The 14945-nt window shown below is 37.1% G+C and overlaps 1 protein-coding gene across 3 annotated transcripts in view; it reads right to left on the bottom strand.

Annotated features, from left to right (window-relative positions):
- Window positions 1-14945, bottom strand: part of LOC145993898 (mitochondrial inner membrane protein Mpv17-like) — a 39096-nt gene that overhangs the window by 20033 nt on the left and 4118 nt on the right. For 2 of the 3 annotated variants that reach the window (XM_083129792.1, XM_083129793.1), the window contains exons 2-3: window positions 7203-7318; window positions 4774-4995 (exon numbers count right to left, since the gene is read on the bottom strand). In XM_083129792.1, coding sequence (XP_082985918.1) covers window positions 4774-4995; window positions 7203-7318 — 338 coding nt within the window. Of the gene's footprint in view, window positions 1-4717; window positions 4996-7202; window positions 7319-14945 lie in introns of all 3 variants that reach the window. The other variant, XM_083129794.1, reaches the window with a different exon arrangement.

The raw sequence follows: 14945 nt of genomic DNA, 5'->3' as shown, positions 1-14945 counted from the left end.
GCATTATAAATCAATATACACTGACGTGTGTGACACAGTAAAATCATGTGTTAAACAAGGACATGAATTTACAGGACTACAAAAAGTAACAGCCATAGAGAAAGAATGCATCTCAGCTGTGAACAGTTGCACAACAAACTTTCAGCAAACGCTAGAATTCTTTCGCCAAGATTTGGATGCCGATAGGCTCGCCTTACACATGTCTATGCTTGGTGATATTGCCAAAAAGAAGACAGTGGTTCTAACTAGCATGCTTGATTTTGATTTGATTTGTTGTTTTAAGTCCACTTTATGCACAGTAAGGCTAATTGGGACTGGACCTGCAGTTTAATGTGGATTCCAAACCACTTGTGCCTCCACCGGGTATCGAACCAGGGACCCCTTTCTAACTACCATGCAGGACATAAGGAAGTTTCTTTTGGAAGACAGCACCCTCCAGGAGATTCTGCCTGAAGTTGCCAAATTCATGATGGTCCTCCGCACTGTGCCAGTGACGACAGCCACAGCCGAAAGGTCATTCAGTGCTATTCGCAGACTAAAGATATATTTGAGATCTACAATGGGGCAGAAGAGATTAAGCAGCTTAGCGGTACTCCACATACATCAAACTGTGCTTGATAATTTGGAGTTCATAAAAAAATAACCCAGTGCATAGAGCAACTTTTGCTATATTTTTAAATTATGTTCATATGTTTTTGTTGTGTATGTCACTTTATATCTTAGTGTACATGCTATTTTTTTATTATTGCATAATTAAATTTAAAAAGTAAAATATTGTAGCAAGAACAAAAAAGTAAAACTATTTTCCTGCAATTTTTTTGTTAGCATTTATGTAAATAATTAAATAAAACTGTTAAATATTGTAAATATTCGTTATTTTATGGGTAAGTCAACACTAAGGTTATTTTCAACCCATCACATGTCTGTTGCGGACATTAAATCACACCCACGCCCTCGCTGGGACTCGAACCCGAGACCTATGGATCAAAGCGAGTTGAGTCGATCACCCAACATGCTCGGCTACCGAGGCTGGCATAAAACTGTTAGGCTGGCCTCATAATGTAAATACATACTTTTCAATAAAAATGTTAATTATCTAAAAAACAAATGAGTAGACACAAACGACATAAAGAGACTTCGAAACATTTTCTAAACATTTTTCATGTTACATTTCATTTGCATGAGGAATATAATACTAACGAACTAACTCCCTAGCCTTCTTAAACCCGAAGGTTCATGGCTGCAGCAACACAGGCCTTCCATCTTTCCCTATCTTGAGCAAGTTATATATACTCTATTCCATCCCTACTGATTTCCCTTAGGTCCATCTCAACGTTGTCCCTCCATCTTCGTCTTGGCCTTCCTATAGGTCTCTTACCATCAGGTTTCCCAACAAGAATCCTGTGCTCTCCCATTCGTGCCACATGGCCTGCCCACCTAAGTCTTCTTGATTTCATTATTCTAATAATATCTGGACATGAATATAAATTATGTAGTTCTAAATTATGTAACCTTCTCCACTCACCTGTCTCCTCATCCCTTTTAGGTCCAAAGATTTTCCTAAGGATTTTATTTTCAAATACTCTCAATTTATGTTCCTCTTTCAATGTAAGGGACCAAGTTTCACATCCATATAATAATACAGGCAAAATTACGGTTTTGTATATTTTAACTTTTAGTTTCTTAGGTATTAAACGAGAAGACAAAAGTTTATGAAGAGAGAAGTAACATGCATTTCCTGAATTAAGCCTACTTTTTATTTCCTCTTTAATATAATTTTCATTTGTTAATATTACTCCTAAGTATTTGAATTTGGAAACTGGTTCAAACGAGTTGTTATCAATAATTAGATTTTGATTATTACCTAACACTTGGTTTCGAGCTGTAAGCATATATTTAGTTTTCTCTTTGTTAACTTCCAAACCTATCTCTTTAGCAGTTTTGAAAAATATTTTAGCATTATTCTTAATTGTATTCACATCATCCCCCAGTAAGTCTACATCATCTGCATATGCTAACAACTGAGTCACACCATTTAATTTTAGTCCTTCTTTAATTTCTTTTACCTTCCTAACAGCATATTCTAAGGTAAAATTAAAGAGCAATGGAGATAATGCATCTCCTTGTTTTAACCCATCATGAATTGTAAATTTGTCAGACATATTAATACCCACACGAATTTTACTTTCTGTTTCACTGGTGCATATTTTTATGATACTAACAAGCTTCTTAGGTATTCCAAACTCTGCTAATATATTATATAATTTATCTCTTTTGAGCGAATCATATGCTTTTTTGAAATCAATGAATAGCTGATGGACATTTTGATTATATTCCCACTTTTTTTCAAGTGTGTCTGTCTGATGTGAAAAATTTGATCTGTAGTTGATCTGTTACGTTTAAATCCACATTGATAATCACCTATAATTTCATTAGCATATGGGGTTAGTCTTGTTAAAAGAATGTTAGACAATATTTTGTACGTTGTTGAGAGTAGAGAAATTGCACGGTAATTATTGCAGTTCATTTTATCACCTATTTTAAACACAGGAACAATTATGGATTCTTTCCACTGTTGGGGGATTTCTTCTTATTCCATATTAAACAAATTAATTTATGAATTTGACATATTCACGAATTTCCACCATATTTAATTAACTCAGCTGATATTAAATCAATGCCAGGTGCTTTGTTATTCTTTAGCCTTTTAATAGCATCTTTAACTTCAGTCAAGTTAGGTTCTGGAACTAAAGGTTCTGCTGTGTGTACTTCATTTACTTCTGATTTATCTCCTACATGAACATTTAAAAGGTCATTAAAGTAGCTCTTCCATCTATTTAAAATATTGCTTGGACCAGCTAAAAAAAATGCCGTCTTTATCTTTTATCAATTTTACTTTAGGTTGCCACCCCTTTCTAAACTCATTTACACCTTTATATAAATCTCTGATATTTTTATTTTTGCTGTTTGTTTCAATTTCGTTAATTTTGCTTTTCAAGTAATCTCTTTTTTTACTTCTAAATGTGCGGTTAACTTCTCGCTTTATTCTATTATAATTGTTTAGATTTGTATCATCAGAGATATTTAACCACCAAGTCTAGCCTGATTTCTTATTTCTATTAGATTATGACATTCATTATCAAACCATGGCTTACTTTTTCTTGGTTTATGGTATCCTATACTTTCTTTAGCCGCTGATTCTATTGCATTACGTATGTGTCCCAATACTTATTTACGTCTGTTTCATTTATATTTTCATCATCATTTAAATCCTGTAAAACATCAAATCTATTTGACAGTTTAATTTGGTAATCTTTCTTAATTCTTTCATCAGTAAACTTTCCTGTATCAAATTTTATAATATATATATATATAATAGCTGCTTAAAAATTTCTATAGGAAGACGTAATTTTAATTTTTAAAAAAGGGAGGGAGTGAGTCATTCATTCATTTATTTCAGTGATCAGAGCCCCACCCCAATAATTTTGACAAGTCAGCACCCCTGGCTGTAGCCCATCAGCTCTCTTCTGCATCTGCCAGAAACCGTAGATAAAGGTTTATATTAGTATCCAGAAAAAATTAAAACACATGTAGTGCTAAAAGTTAAGGATGCAATACAGCACTAAGCACAAAGATGACAAGAAACAAAATAACACACAATCCCACAGAGGATTGTACTAGCTGTGAATCCAGGTGTTAGATCGTCAAGCATGTGCTTTCTTGGTGTACTACAAGAAGAAACATTCTGGGTATCTTCAAAGGTCACCCCTTACATACAAAAAAAAATAAAAAAACAATAGCTTAAAATGTTAAAAACACAGTACACTTAGTTGAGCAACGAACAACAACGATATGAGTACCTCATAGTGATGAGAATGAATGTTATCCATGTAACTAAGCCCCTCACAATGTTCAGGGCAGACTTGCATGGGGGGAACAGGATTTGACTTTTGTGTCAAACTTGCAATAAATTGTGCAAGATTAATGTAATTATAAATCTGATTGATTTTGTTTTTTTTTAAATTTTATTGTTTATTTATGGACTTGGTGCTATAAGTCCACTTTGTGCACAGTAAGGCTAATTGGGACTGGACCTACAGTTTAAAGTGGGATCCGAACCACTATGTGCCTGCATCGGGTATCGAACCCAGGACCCCTTGATTACAAGGTGACGATGCTACCACTACGCCATTGGGGAGGCCTTGTTTTTTATATATTTTAAAAAAGAATTCAATTTATACACAGGCTGGCTTTACAATAAGTGGGATCCGATCCACAATGTGAACCCAATGGGTATCGAACTCTGAACCCCCTGATTACAAGGTAACAACATTGCCACTACGCCATCAGGGAGGCCAATTATAAATCTGAGCTTTGTGTCATCTTGCTACTGTTACTTTGTTTATTAGTAGTGATCTTCTGTTCCACGATTGTTTCTTTCTATTTAAAATGTCACATGCTCTACTGAAGGTATTTAAATAAACATGCAAGTTCTATGAACTTGGGCATTCATAATATACTAAACAGAAACTGTGCAATCATATTGCAGCCAACAGAAGTGCAAAAATGGGGGGGGGGGTTAATGAAAATCCAACAGCACACACACACACATTTAATCCAATGGTGCAGTTATACTTTACGCATTGCTCAGTAAATTATTTTGTTTCACCACCAAGTATGCATGTGTATTTGAACTGTCACTTAAGTCAGCACCCACCTTTGGTGCAATGACATTGTTCCGATCCTAAGGGTAATTCAGGATTTGGTAGTCACCTTCCAGTTAGCCATAAGAATATCCCAGTAGTCTTGTCTCATCTTCCCCTTGATCCCCTGCCAATCTCTCTGCTGCATTCCTCCATTAACGATTAGGAAAAGAGCCAGGTACGGTGGAGCACCTATGCCTTGGTCCCAGAAAACTTTCTTGAATGGAACGGAACGATCGTTTCCACGCACTGTGTGGTGAAGCAGCCTGTACCATGCCCAGAGTGCTGGGCCCTACAAAAACATAAAAAGTTACATTACTCAAGCTGTCACACATAAGGTGGTATCATGAACATACAAAAACAATGGTCTGACTTCCGTACCAGGGTTAAAAGTTAATGTTATTTGCAACAAGTGGAAAGCCATTTTGAGAAGGCGATACATTCTGCAATGCTTTAAAATTTCTGGATTTCAGTGACAGAAAGTCATTGTCACCATTTATAATTGACTGTTAGTATTGGGCATAGATCCACTACCACACTTCAAACCTGGCATGGAGCAGTGACACTATTATCACTAGTTCAAGTCATGAAGAAGCCTATAGTTTGCATGATTTCGAAAGGTTTAAGAAATCTTGATGTTAGCACACACACATTGTGAACATATATGTATACAAAAGATACTTTCACAACACATACAGTGGATAACTATTATCATAGGTGCCGACTCCATGGGACTTGGGGGGGCTCGAGCCCCCAATGTTAACGATGTGGGGGCAGAGCCCCCTAATAATTTGCTTAAGAGGATCTAATGTATTACTTTGCTTCTCTTGTAAAGTTTACTCTGAATTGTGCCCATGAACTTAACTTTAAATACACATTTGAAATGTTCTAGACCATCAACGCTGGGGGGAGGGGGTGCGAGACCGCTAAAAAATCAACTTTGGGGGCGGGCTATGACCAGAGACAGCAAAACACATGAGGGAGGTTATCTAAGTGTCTCCTTCCGATTTCCATGAAACGTGGCAGGTGCATAGATGGGCCCAATGGAAGAAATACTCCCTTGTAAGTATATAATTATGAGTATTGTTAACATCAAGGCCAGATTAAGGTGGGTAGTATTGATGCTGCAGCATTAGGCCCATTTCTGAAATGGGCCCAGATGAAAACAGACGAGAATTTTCAGAAAGCTGAACAGTTTTCTTTTGCTATATTAACCTGAAAATAAATCTTAGAATTAAATTTGGAGCCCCAATTTCAGACGTCTAGACACAGCGTTACTTATTATACAGTTACTATTATTCTTTGCGCTGTGACGTAACTATAACGTCGTTGTGTTTATTGTTCACCGAAGATTTCAAGTTAATGCTATCAATTTTACGTTAAAAAGTTTACATAGTAATTTAGCTGCGTTTTTTGCAATATCTTGGCGATTGTTGCCACTTTATTATTATTCGGTAAATGCGATGTAGTAAATTTTTCACCTTCAAAGATAGTTGAACAGAAAAAATCGACGGTATGCAGCATCAGGCCCAATTTCGTCTTAATCCAGCCCTGGTTAACATGTTTACTAAAGAGTTTCAAAAGACGATGTGCATGAACTAGGGGAGTGGATTGGACGTTCGGGCTACCAATGGCTCTCCCATGACATTCAGAACGAGATCCTTGATATGTTAGGGAGATCTGTTTTGCGCTCCGTGGTAGCAGATATTAAAAGTCGGGAATGTGAATAATTGACATTCTGCATTCGAACTGTGAATGAAAATTTTGATATTTTTGAGGAATTCATGGTATTTTACGAGATTCCGAACACCGAGGCCAAAACTTAAAAAAGGGAGGGAGGGAGTAATGCATTAATTTATTTCAGTGATCAGAGCCCCCCCAATAATTTTGACAAGTCGGCGCCCCTGACTATTATTAAGGCATATTGTACGGGAGGTCTTGTTTCGATGCTGCAAGCTCTCCCCCCCCCCCCCCCAAAGGGCAAATATTATCATGGAAACATGCAACTATGAGATTCATGGTTGCCACCTACAGTTATATTTCCTGTCAGAATACAGGAATTATAGTATATTAACTTTTAGAATGGAGAAACCTTTTCAAAGCCTTTATGCAATGCAAAAACGTGAAGTAGGATATGCCGACATGATACCACTTCACTGGCATAAAATATTTTGTACATTTTCACTATAAAATAAATAGCACTGGCAACCATGAGTCTGTGCCATGTGATTGCATACATGCAGGATAACAAATACAGATGCAAGGGGCTCTGGCTCAATGGGTAAAACATTATAAAGTCTGTGAAAATCTGTTGGTGTTGTTGATGATATCCTGTAGCTTCACAGAAGAGGTCGGAGTCTACCCCATTTGTCAAATAACACACTGGTTGTACACTCCCATGCAAATAAAATGGCATATGGCATAACCCTTCACCTTTAACTAGATCAAGTGGAACTTAATTTGATGTGGTTAGATGAAACACCCGCATAAGATACTCACAACAAAGACTAGTCCCACAGCACCAAATCTCACAACTCTGACAGGATCCATATCCTTTATTCGTTTCTTTTCAACTATAGTCTGAGAAATCACATCCCCTGCAGACATAAGGACACCTATGAAAGAGGATAAAAATACAATAATCACTACTAGGCGTAAAACTCATTTCATGCACTCAAAATTGGGAATGGTTAAATCCAGATAAAATTTTGTCCATTCTCAGAGATAATTTATTGGATTTCAGAAAATTGGAGATTAAGTATGTGAATGTCAGTCATTCAACATATTTGTTTCTTTGTACTGGATAATATGAAATCCGGCAGTTCATCATCCAGATATTTTGACCACCCATTAGTAAATAAATACATAAATAAATAAATAAAAATACATTAAATTTGAACATCCCCCCAGGGATTAGTAATCCGTGGAGTGGTGACCACGGGTCCCCAACCTGGTTAACGGCTCCAAAGGCGGAAAAAGATGGATGGTCATCTCAATGGCGGCGGAGCCAGAAAACCTAGAGGAGTAACAGCTCTCTAAAAAACCTTGGTCCATCTCGCTCCAGATGGTAGCACCTTGTAAGGGCCCCTAGCCAGGGTAACGGCGAAGACCCCAATGGCAGATGTGGCGGAAGGGGCACTACATTCCCAAGCAGTTAAAATTGGGAAAACCACTGTCTAGTGTCGAGGAGGGATCCTCAGAAGACTAAGGGAGAAAAAACCCCGACAGAAAACCAGCCATGGCCTTGAGGCTGAAAGGACTAAACAACCAAAAGGCACCCTATGGCTGGGCTAATGACCCGCATAGGGGTAGATGATGATTCAGAGAAGAAATGAATGAATCGGAAACCCGGGACAGATGTCACAAAGACGACAACGCAAGACAAGAATAAGGAAACGAGAATTGGAACCTGAAATATCAAAACATTAAATGGTAAAGAAGTAGAAGATATCAAGGAAATGGAAAGATATAAAATAAAAATTCTTGGAATAAGCGAAGTAAAGAAGAAAGGAAATGGGGGGGAAAATACTTGAAGGAGGAACTGTATTGAGATATTCAGGAGTACCAGTTGGAAACAGAGCAAAAGAGGGAGTAGCAATTATAGTGACAGAAGAAATAGACAGAAGAGTAATCAGCTGGGATCCAGTAAATTCAAGAATAATAACTCTAGACATAGACTTAGAAGAAAAGATTACTCAGATTCAAGTATATGCACCAACCGAAGATGCTAATGTGAGACAAGGAAGAATTCTACACAGAATTACAATCAAAAGTGGAAAAAGCAGAAAGAGGAGGAAGAAAAGTTATAATTATGGGTGACTTAAATGGAAGAGTAGGAAATGATCACTTGAGTGGATTCGGAACACTAGGAAAGTATGGAGGAGAAATTATTAAAAACGGCAATGGATGGAGAATCATAGATTTTTGCATAGAGAACGCAATCCTGATAGGAAACTCCTTCTACAAACATAAAACAATACATCAAGTAACGTTTGAAGGCGAAGAAAGAAATGCCAAAAGCATCATAGATTATATAATATACCCACAACAAATAAGACAACATATCCAAGACACAAGAGTAATAAAAGGAGCAGAACTTGGAAACAACCACAGGCTGCTGGTAGCAGAAACACTGTTTTACACAGGGATGAAGAAGGAAAATAAAAAGACCTCTTACAAAAAAAAAACAACAGAAGAGTTGAAGGAAAAGAGAAAAAACGAGAATATCAGAATAAAGTAGGAGAATGACTAAACCAAGAAACATTTGAAGATGAAGATATAGAGGAAATGTGGCAAAAAATCAAAGATATAATACTCAAGTCAGCGGAAGAGGTATTTGCAAATAAAAGAGTAAATACAGGAAGGAAAAGAACCAGATGGTGGAATGAAGAGGTGAAAAAAGTAGTACAGGAGAAGAACTTTTGTAAATTATGGAACCAGTGCTTTTTTCTGGGAAGAGAGACTCCAGTACTCTTCAAGTTAGTTCCTTATTGTGTTCATCATCAGTACTACTACAATATTCATAAAGAATCACATCTAAAAAGGTGCAACGGCATACCACCATCACTGGATGGAACAGAATGCAACATCTTACATATCTATATTTGGATCTGACTGTAAAATATGTCATTTGTAAAATTATACTGTAGTAAAATGTTAAGTAAATACCTATTAGCTTTTGATAGCTAGCATAGGTGTATCTTGGTGGCAGGGACGGCACTACAGGCAGGCTGAAGCCCCCCAAAATTGGCCTCAGCCCCCCCCCCCCCTTGTAGCCTCCCAAGATTTTTGTAGTATGGTAGATGGATTTTGACCGAAAACTTAAAAGGTTTAAGTTTACATTTTCCATTATTAAAATTCCATTGAGGCAAGTACAATGTTCAAGTACATTTTCTAGTTAAGATAGATCGCAAAGTTACTTTTAATACGATGTGTTCTAAAATCAAAGGGAGGGGGTATATCCAGATATGCCTGGATAGAAGTGGCTACCATTTGATACTACGTAATGGACCAATCATGAGTGCCAGCCAAACTTGCTATGAAATCTGTTACCTGCCTCGTAGGTGGACGACATATTCAGTGGCTGTGAGATTGTTCTCTAATTGTTGGCATATGCAGCTAAACATGTACATTATTAGGCTCCATAAATCGTATTGCTATATTTCTGAATAAATCTAACAGATGTGTAAAATTATTTTTTTTAAAGTAGGACAATGTTCAACATCTAAAGTTCCTCATTCGAGTACTGACAATGGTATGAGTGTTATCGATGTTCTCTCATTCATTTCATCGTTATGCACTATGTAACATTCTTATTCGTATACACGGATTTCAAAGAAAATGCTTTAATATCTGAAAGGAAATACACTCTTTTGAAATTGTTTCTTTACAATTCAATAACTAGTATCATTAGGAACATAAAATCTTACCCAATGACAATGATAAATTAAATTAAAATGAAAGAGAAACATGCCATTTCTTGTACAACTTTTCTATTCGTACACTTAACAATATAAAAGAAAAAAAGTATATTCAGAGCAAATTGACTGCAGTTCTAATACTTTGATGCGTATCCTTTGGCTTTAATTACTGCTTGACACCTGTACTTCATAGAATTAACCAGTTTCCAACATGTTTCAGAGCTTATTTTATTCCACTCGGCTAGCACAACAGTTTTCAACTCTTGTTTGGACTTGACGCCTGCTTTATGAACTCGCCTCTTCAAAATTGCCCATAAATGCTCAATGGATTTAAGTCTGGACTTTGAGCTGGTGTTTGTAGTAGTTTGGGCACATTCCATATTAGCCAATTCATGTTAACTCGCACCTTATGCTTACTGTCATTGTCTTGGAATCTGTAGATAGACAGCATGTCCATTTTTTGGGCACTCTGCTTTACATTGTTTTTCAATATGTCCAAATAGACATATGCATCCATCATACCATCAATAAACTGGATGGTACCAACACCTTTGGACGACATACAGCCCCAAATCATTAATGACCCACCACCGTGTTTAACTGTTGGAACTGTGTTAATGTGATCATTGTCTTTATTTGATTTTCTCCAGACCCTATTTATCAAATCTGACCTGTATATATTAATCTTGGACTCGTCTGACCATATGACACTATCCCAAAATTCCTGGTCCTTGTGGATGTGCTCTTTCGTGAATGATAGTCTTTTCCTGGGATTCACCTTATTTACATACGGCCTCTTTCGTGGTATTCTGCCATGATATCCATGTTTCCACAAGGCACGTCGGACAGTTTGATCGGACATCATCTTGCTAGCAACATTTTCTACTAATGGTCGTAACTGAGGAACACTTAGTCTGGGGTTTTCTCTCACTCTTTTTTAAAAAAAGCATTCATCACATTTATTCAACTGTCTCTCTTTTGGTTTTCTCGGCACATTCTGTGTTGAATCTTCCTCTCTAAATTTGTTTACTATGTATTGAACTGTGGAGTGTGATCTATTGACTGTTTGTCCAATTTTTCTTAACGAATAACCTCTAAGGGACAAATTTATAACAACATCCCTCAGATCGGAACTAAGTTCCTTCACCTTGCCCATTTTGAACACGCTGATAGATAGACGATAGGCCTACAACAATACCTACGCCAGCATTCCGCTTGACGGGGAGCACGCCTGCATGTTCAAACTTGTTACAAAGTTGCAAACTGCACGAAATCACCCGAATAGCGGTGGCGCTGTATGCGAGGAAGATTGAAACTCTTGCCTGTACGAATAACAATGTTGCATGTAACAGCGTGTTTTTCTCTTTTCACACAAATTATAGGCTCTGTTTATACACTTTGAACATACATTTTTATTGACATTTGTTGGTGAAACCTTCGTTAACATTAATTTCCAGGTACATATGAAAATGATTATATTTACTAGTAGATATGACATTCTTTCCTTGGAAATTCTATGTGTACGAATAACAATGTTACATACTGTATCTATCTTTATCATTGCAAATATTCAAGAGGGAGAAATAGGACGTTAAGAAATCAAAGAGTACACAAAGTAACTAATTCTTAAATTTTAAGAATTGGAAATAATAAAATTGGACCTCCCCCCTGGTTATCTAGCAGCAATACTGCTGCCTTGAAATTTAAGGTGTCCCGGGTTCGATCCCAGTGGAGGCACATATCATTAAGTGGCTCAGATTCCACTGTAAGCTGTAGGTTTCATCCCAATTAGCTTCTGTGTATGTAGTGGATCTTAATACAAATCCAATCAAGTAAACATTTTTGCATACAATGCAAAAATCAGCATGCTTGGGCAAATTTCATTCCTCGCAGGCCTAGGCCTACATGCTAATTAAATATTATTTGTGATGTTAGAAAATAATATCTGCAGTACCATCAAAATGGCCAAATTTGATTCCGTGCAGAAGAATCAATCTTTGAAGCACATCACATAAAACTGTTGATCCAACTCTGATCAATATTCACAGCAGTCACTTCTCGAACCAAAACACCCAGTGCAAAAGTTGCAACTACATATATTCATTGATTTTATGTCAATATATTTGTCTCGTAGTGGAGGTGGATTTGTAGTGAAAATATTTTTGTTCCTTCAGAGTGGCACGTCCTAAGTGGACAATATTTCTCACATCCTCCCCATTTTTAGCCCTAAGTTCTGAATTCCAGTTGTTGAACAAGAAAAGTAAGATCATGGAAGAGAAAATGGTATCATTAATACAGTTTCTATTCAAGGGTGTTTTCGCTTATTTGATACCTATTTTATTAAGTTAGTGCCACTTTTCTGAAGCATGAAAAGCTACAATCTTTATACACTCCCTACTGTTCTGATTTGGACAGTTTAGAGTCATGGCACACTATGAGGCAGAACGGAAGCCAAAATAAAGACCTTCAGCAGGTGCTTGCAATGATAGAAACATTCAAAATTTCCTTTTACGAACTTTATAAGCTTTGTTATTGAAATGTTCATATCTCCATCAACTGTTGCTTGCAACAAACCTTCGAAATCTAATTGGTGACGAGAGGTTGAGTGCTCTATCTGTTTTGTCCTTTGAAGAGCTTGCAAAATCTTTGCATTTAAAAAAGGTTGTGGCTGCTCATAAAAACAGACGTATCTTATCGTAGTTTCTTGCTGTGGCTCATTTTCTCATTTTAGCAACAAGTTAGTCACACTCTTTATATAGAAATAGTGTTACGTGTAGTATATATACGAATATCCAGTGAGTTGATAATGTAATGAGTGTAGTATCTATGGTGTATTTTGTACACTTCACATGAATAGTAAGACTGATATTATTCCACTGAATAATGACTTAGGAAAATAAACAATATAATTATTGCATTTTATTTGACATAAAAGATTCGTGACTAAAAGTGCTTTTGTATATGATGGAACAAAATGCAACATCTCATTGATTTATCTTGAGTTCTGATTGAAAAATATGCAAGTGGTAAAATTATACCCTAAAAGTATGAAGTAAGTACATTTTAGTCGGTATTAGTTAGCCCCTGGGAATTTGACTCCGAAATCTGTAGCACCACCCACTTATTTCAGGTTGGCACCGTCACTGGTTGGCGGGGGGCAAGGGAGGTAATTGACCCCATTAGTGTATGTAGAGGGAGGACAGATGGGGTTACAGCACTCTCCAAAATTTTAAGAAAAATCGGCTGCGTCGTGAAATCCTCCACCCTCCATTTCTAGCACATTTTAAATTTATTTGTCCAAAATAAAGTTTTTTATAAGAAAGGGTGTTTTTAGGTAGGTCCGAAGGAAATTTTTAGAAATCTAAGTGCTACGAAACTTACATTTTTGTAATGTAAAAATTCCTTACCTACGTAAAAAGAGGTAAGTACCCTTCTGATGTTTAATATTTTGGTAGGGTGGAGGCATTAGTTTTGGCCACTACCCCACTTATGGCCACTTTGCTGTTCATATTTAATTGGTAGCTACCAGGTGATCTAAAGCCAATCGGAGACCAGCTTACATAAATCAGTGTAAAACAATCTTTCCAATTGGATATCCATTTTTCCTCTTTGTACTTCCTGTAGGAAGTAAACTTGTTGTAAGGAAGAAGCTGCTTGTTACAGTAGATTTCTTATGCATTTTCGTAAGAAAAGAGAGAGCCACAATAATGTTTTCCACACTTGTTATATATGACAGGAACATATAATTTGTTCAGAGGTAAGTTTAAATGTTAGAATTGCAGTATTTATATCCTGAAATAGAAATAACCACAAAACAGTATGTGTAGACCACATGGCCATTACTACAGAGCATTCCGTAACATTTGCTACGAGACTCGGCGGCAAGCGGCCCGGCATCAGCAATTGTCTTTCCCGGTGAATGGGTCCACGACAGTCGCACGCTACAGTCTGTTCTTTTTTTTGTTTGTTTTTCGTTCTCCTTCCCTTTCTGTTGACGTTGCAGACTGACGCCAGTCTAATACTCCCTCGGAAGTTGTGTTGTGTAGTGTCCGTGTGTTGAAGATTATGGCTTAATATGGCACCATTAAAGTTTACATTACAACAAAGGATTTATCTTGTAGAGTGTTACTTCGGAAAGAGGAATTGTGGAGAAGTGCAACGACGTTTTTCAACGAAATTTCCTGGTGTTCCCGTTCCACATGGGACCACTATATTAAACCTTGTAAAAAAGTTTAGAGTAACAGGGTCAGTTCTGAATAAAAGTGGAAAGAAAAACCCACGTGTACTTACTGAGGAAAAACTCGATGAGAGTTCGGAAATCTATCCGCCGCCTCTCACAAGGAACGGGTGTTTCAAAAACCACAGCATTTAGAGCTGCTAAAATTGTCAGCCTGCCATTTCTATTTCTGGGGAAATCTAAAAAATGAAGTATACAAAGACAATCCGCACACTATCTGTGAGTTAAAAGAGAGTATTGTACGAGAAATCGGAAGACGAACTTGTACGTGTAAATGTCAATTTTGTTCGGAGATGTCAGGAATGTGTTGCAGGAGAGGGACATCATTTTCAACACCTTCTGTAGTCAACGTTAGTACACAATATGAAAACTGTAATTTTAATAGCCGAGTAGCGACTGTCGCGGACACGTTCACCGGGAAAGACAAGCGCTGACGCTGGGCCGCTTGCCGCCGAGTCTCGTAGCGAATGTCAGGGAATGCTCTGTAGATGCAGGTTTGTAAAGATTCTTTGATTATGGCCACTGCAGAAAATGATTGCTTTGATTATATAGAAAATGATATTTCAACAATGAATGACATTATGG

This window comes from Lepisma saccharinum, chromosome 10 (genome assembly GCF_977018435.1).
Source record: "Lepisma saccharinum chromosome 10, izLepSacc3.1, whole genome shotgun sequence".
Classification (NCBI taxonomy): domain Eukaryota; kingdom Metazoa; phylum Arthropoda; class Insecta; order Zygentoma; family Lepismatidae; genus Lepisma; species Lepisma saccharinum.
This window is presented reverse-complemented; position numbering and strand designations above follow the sequence as displayed.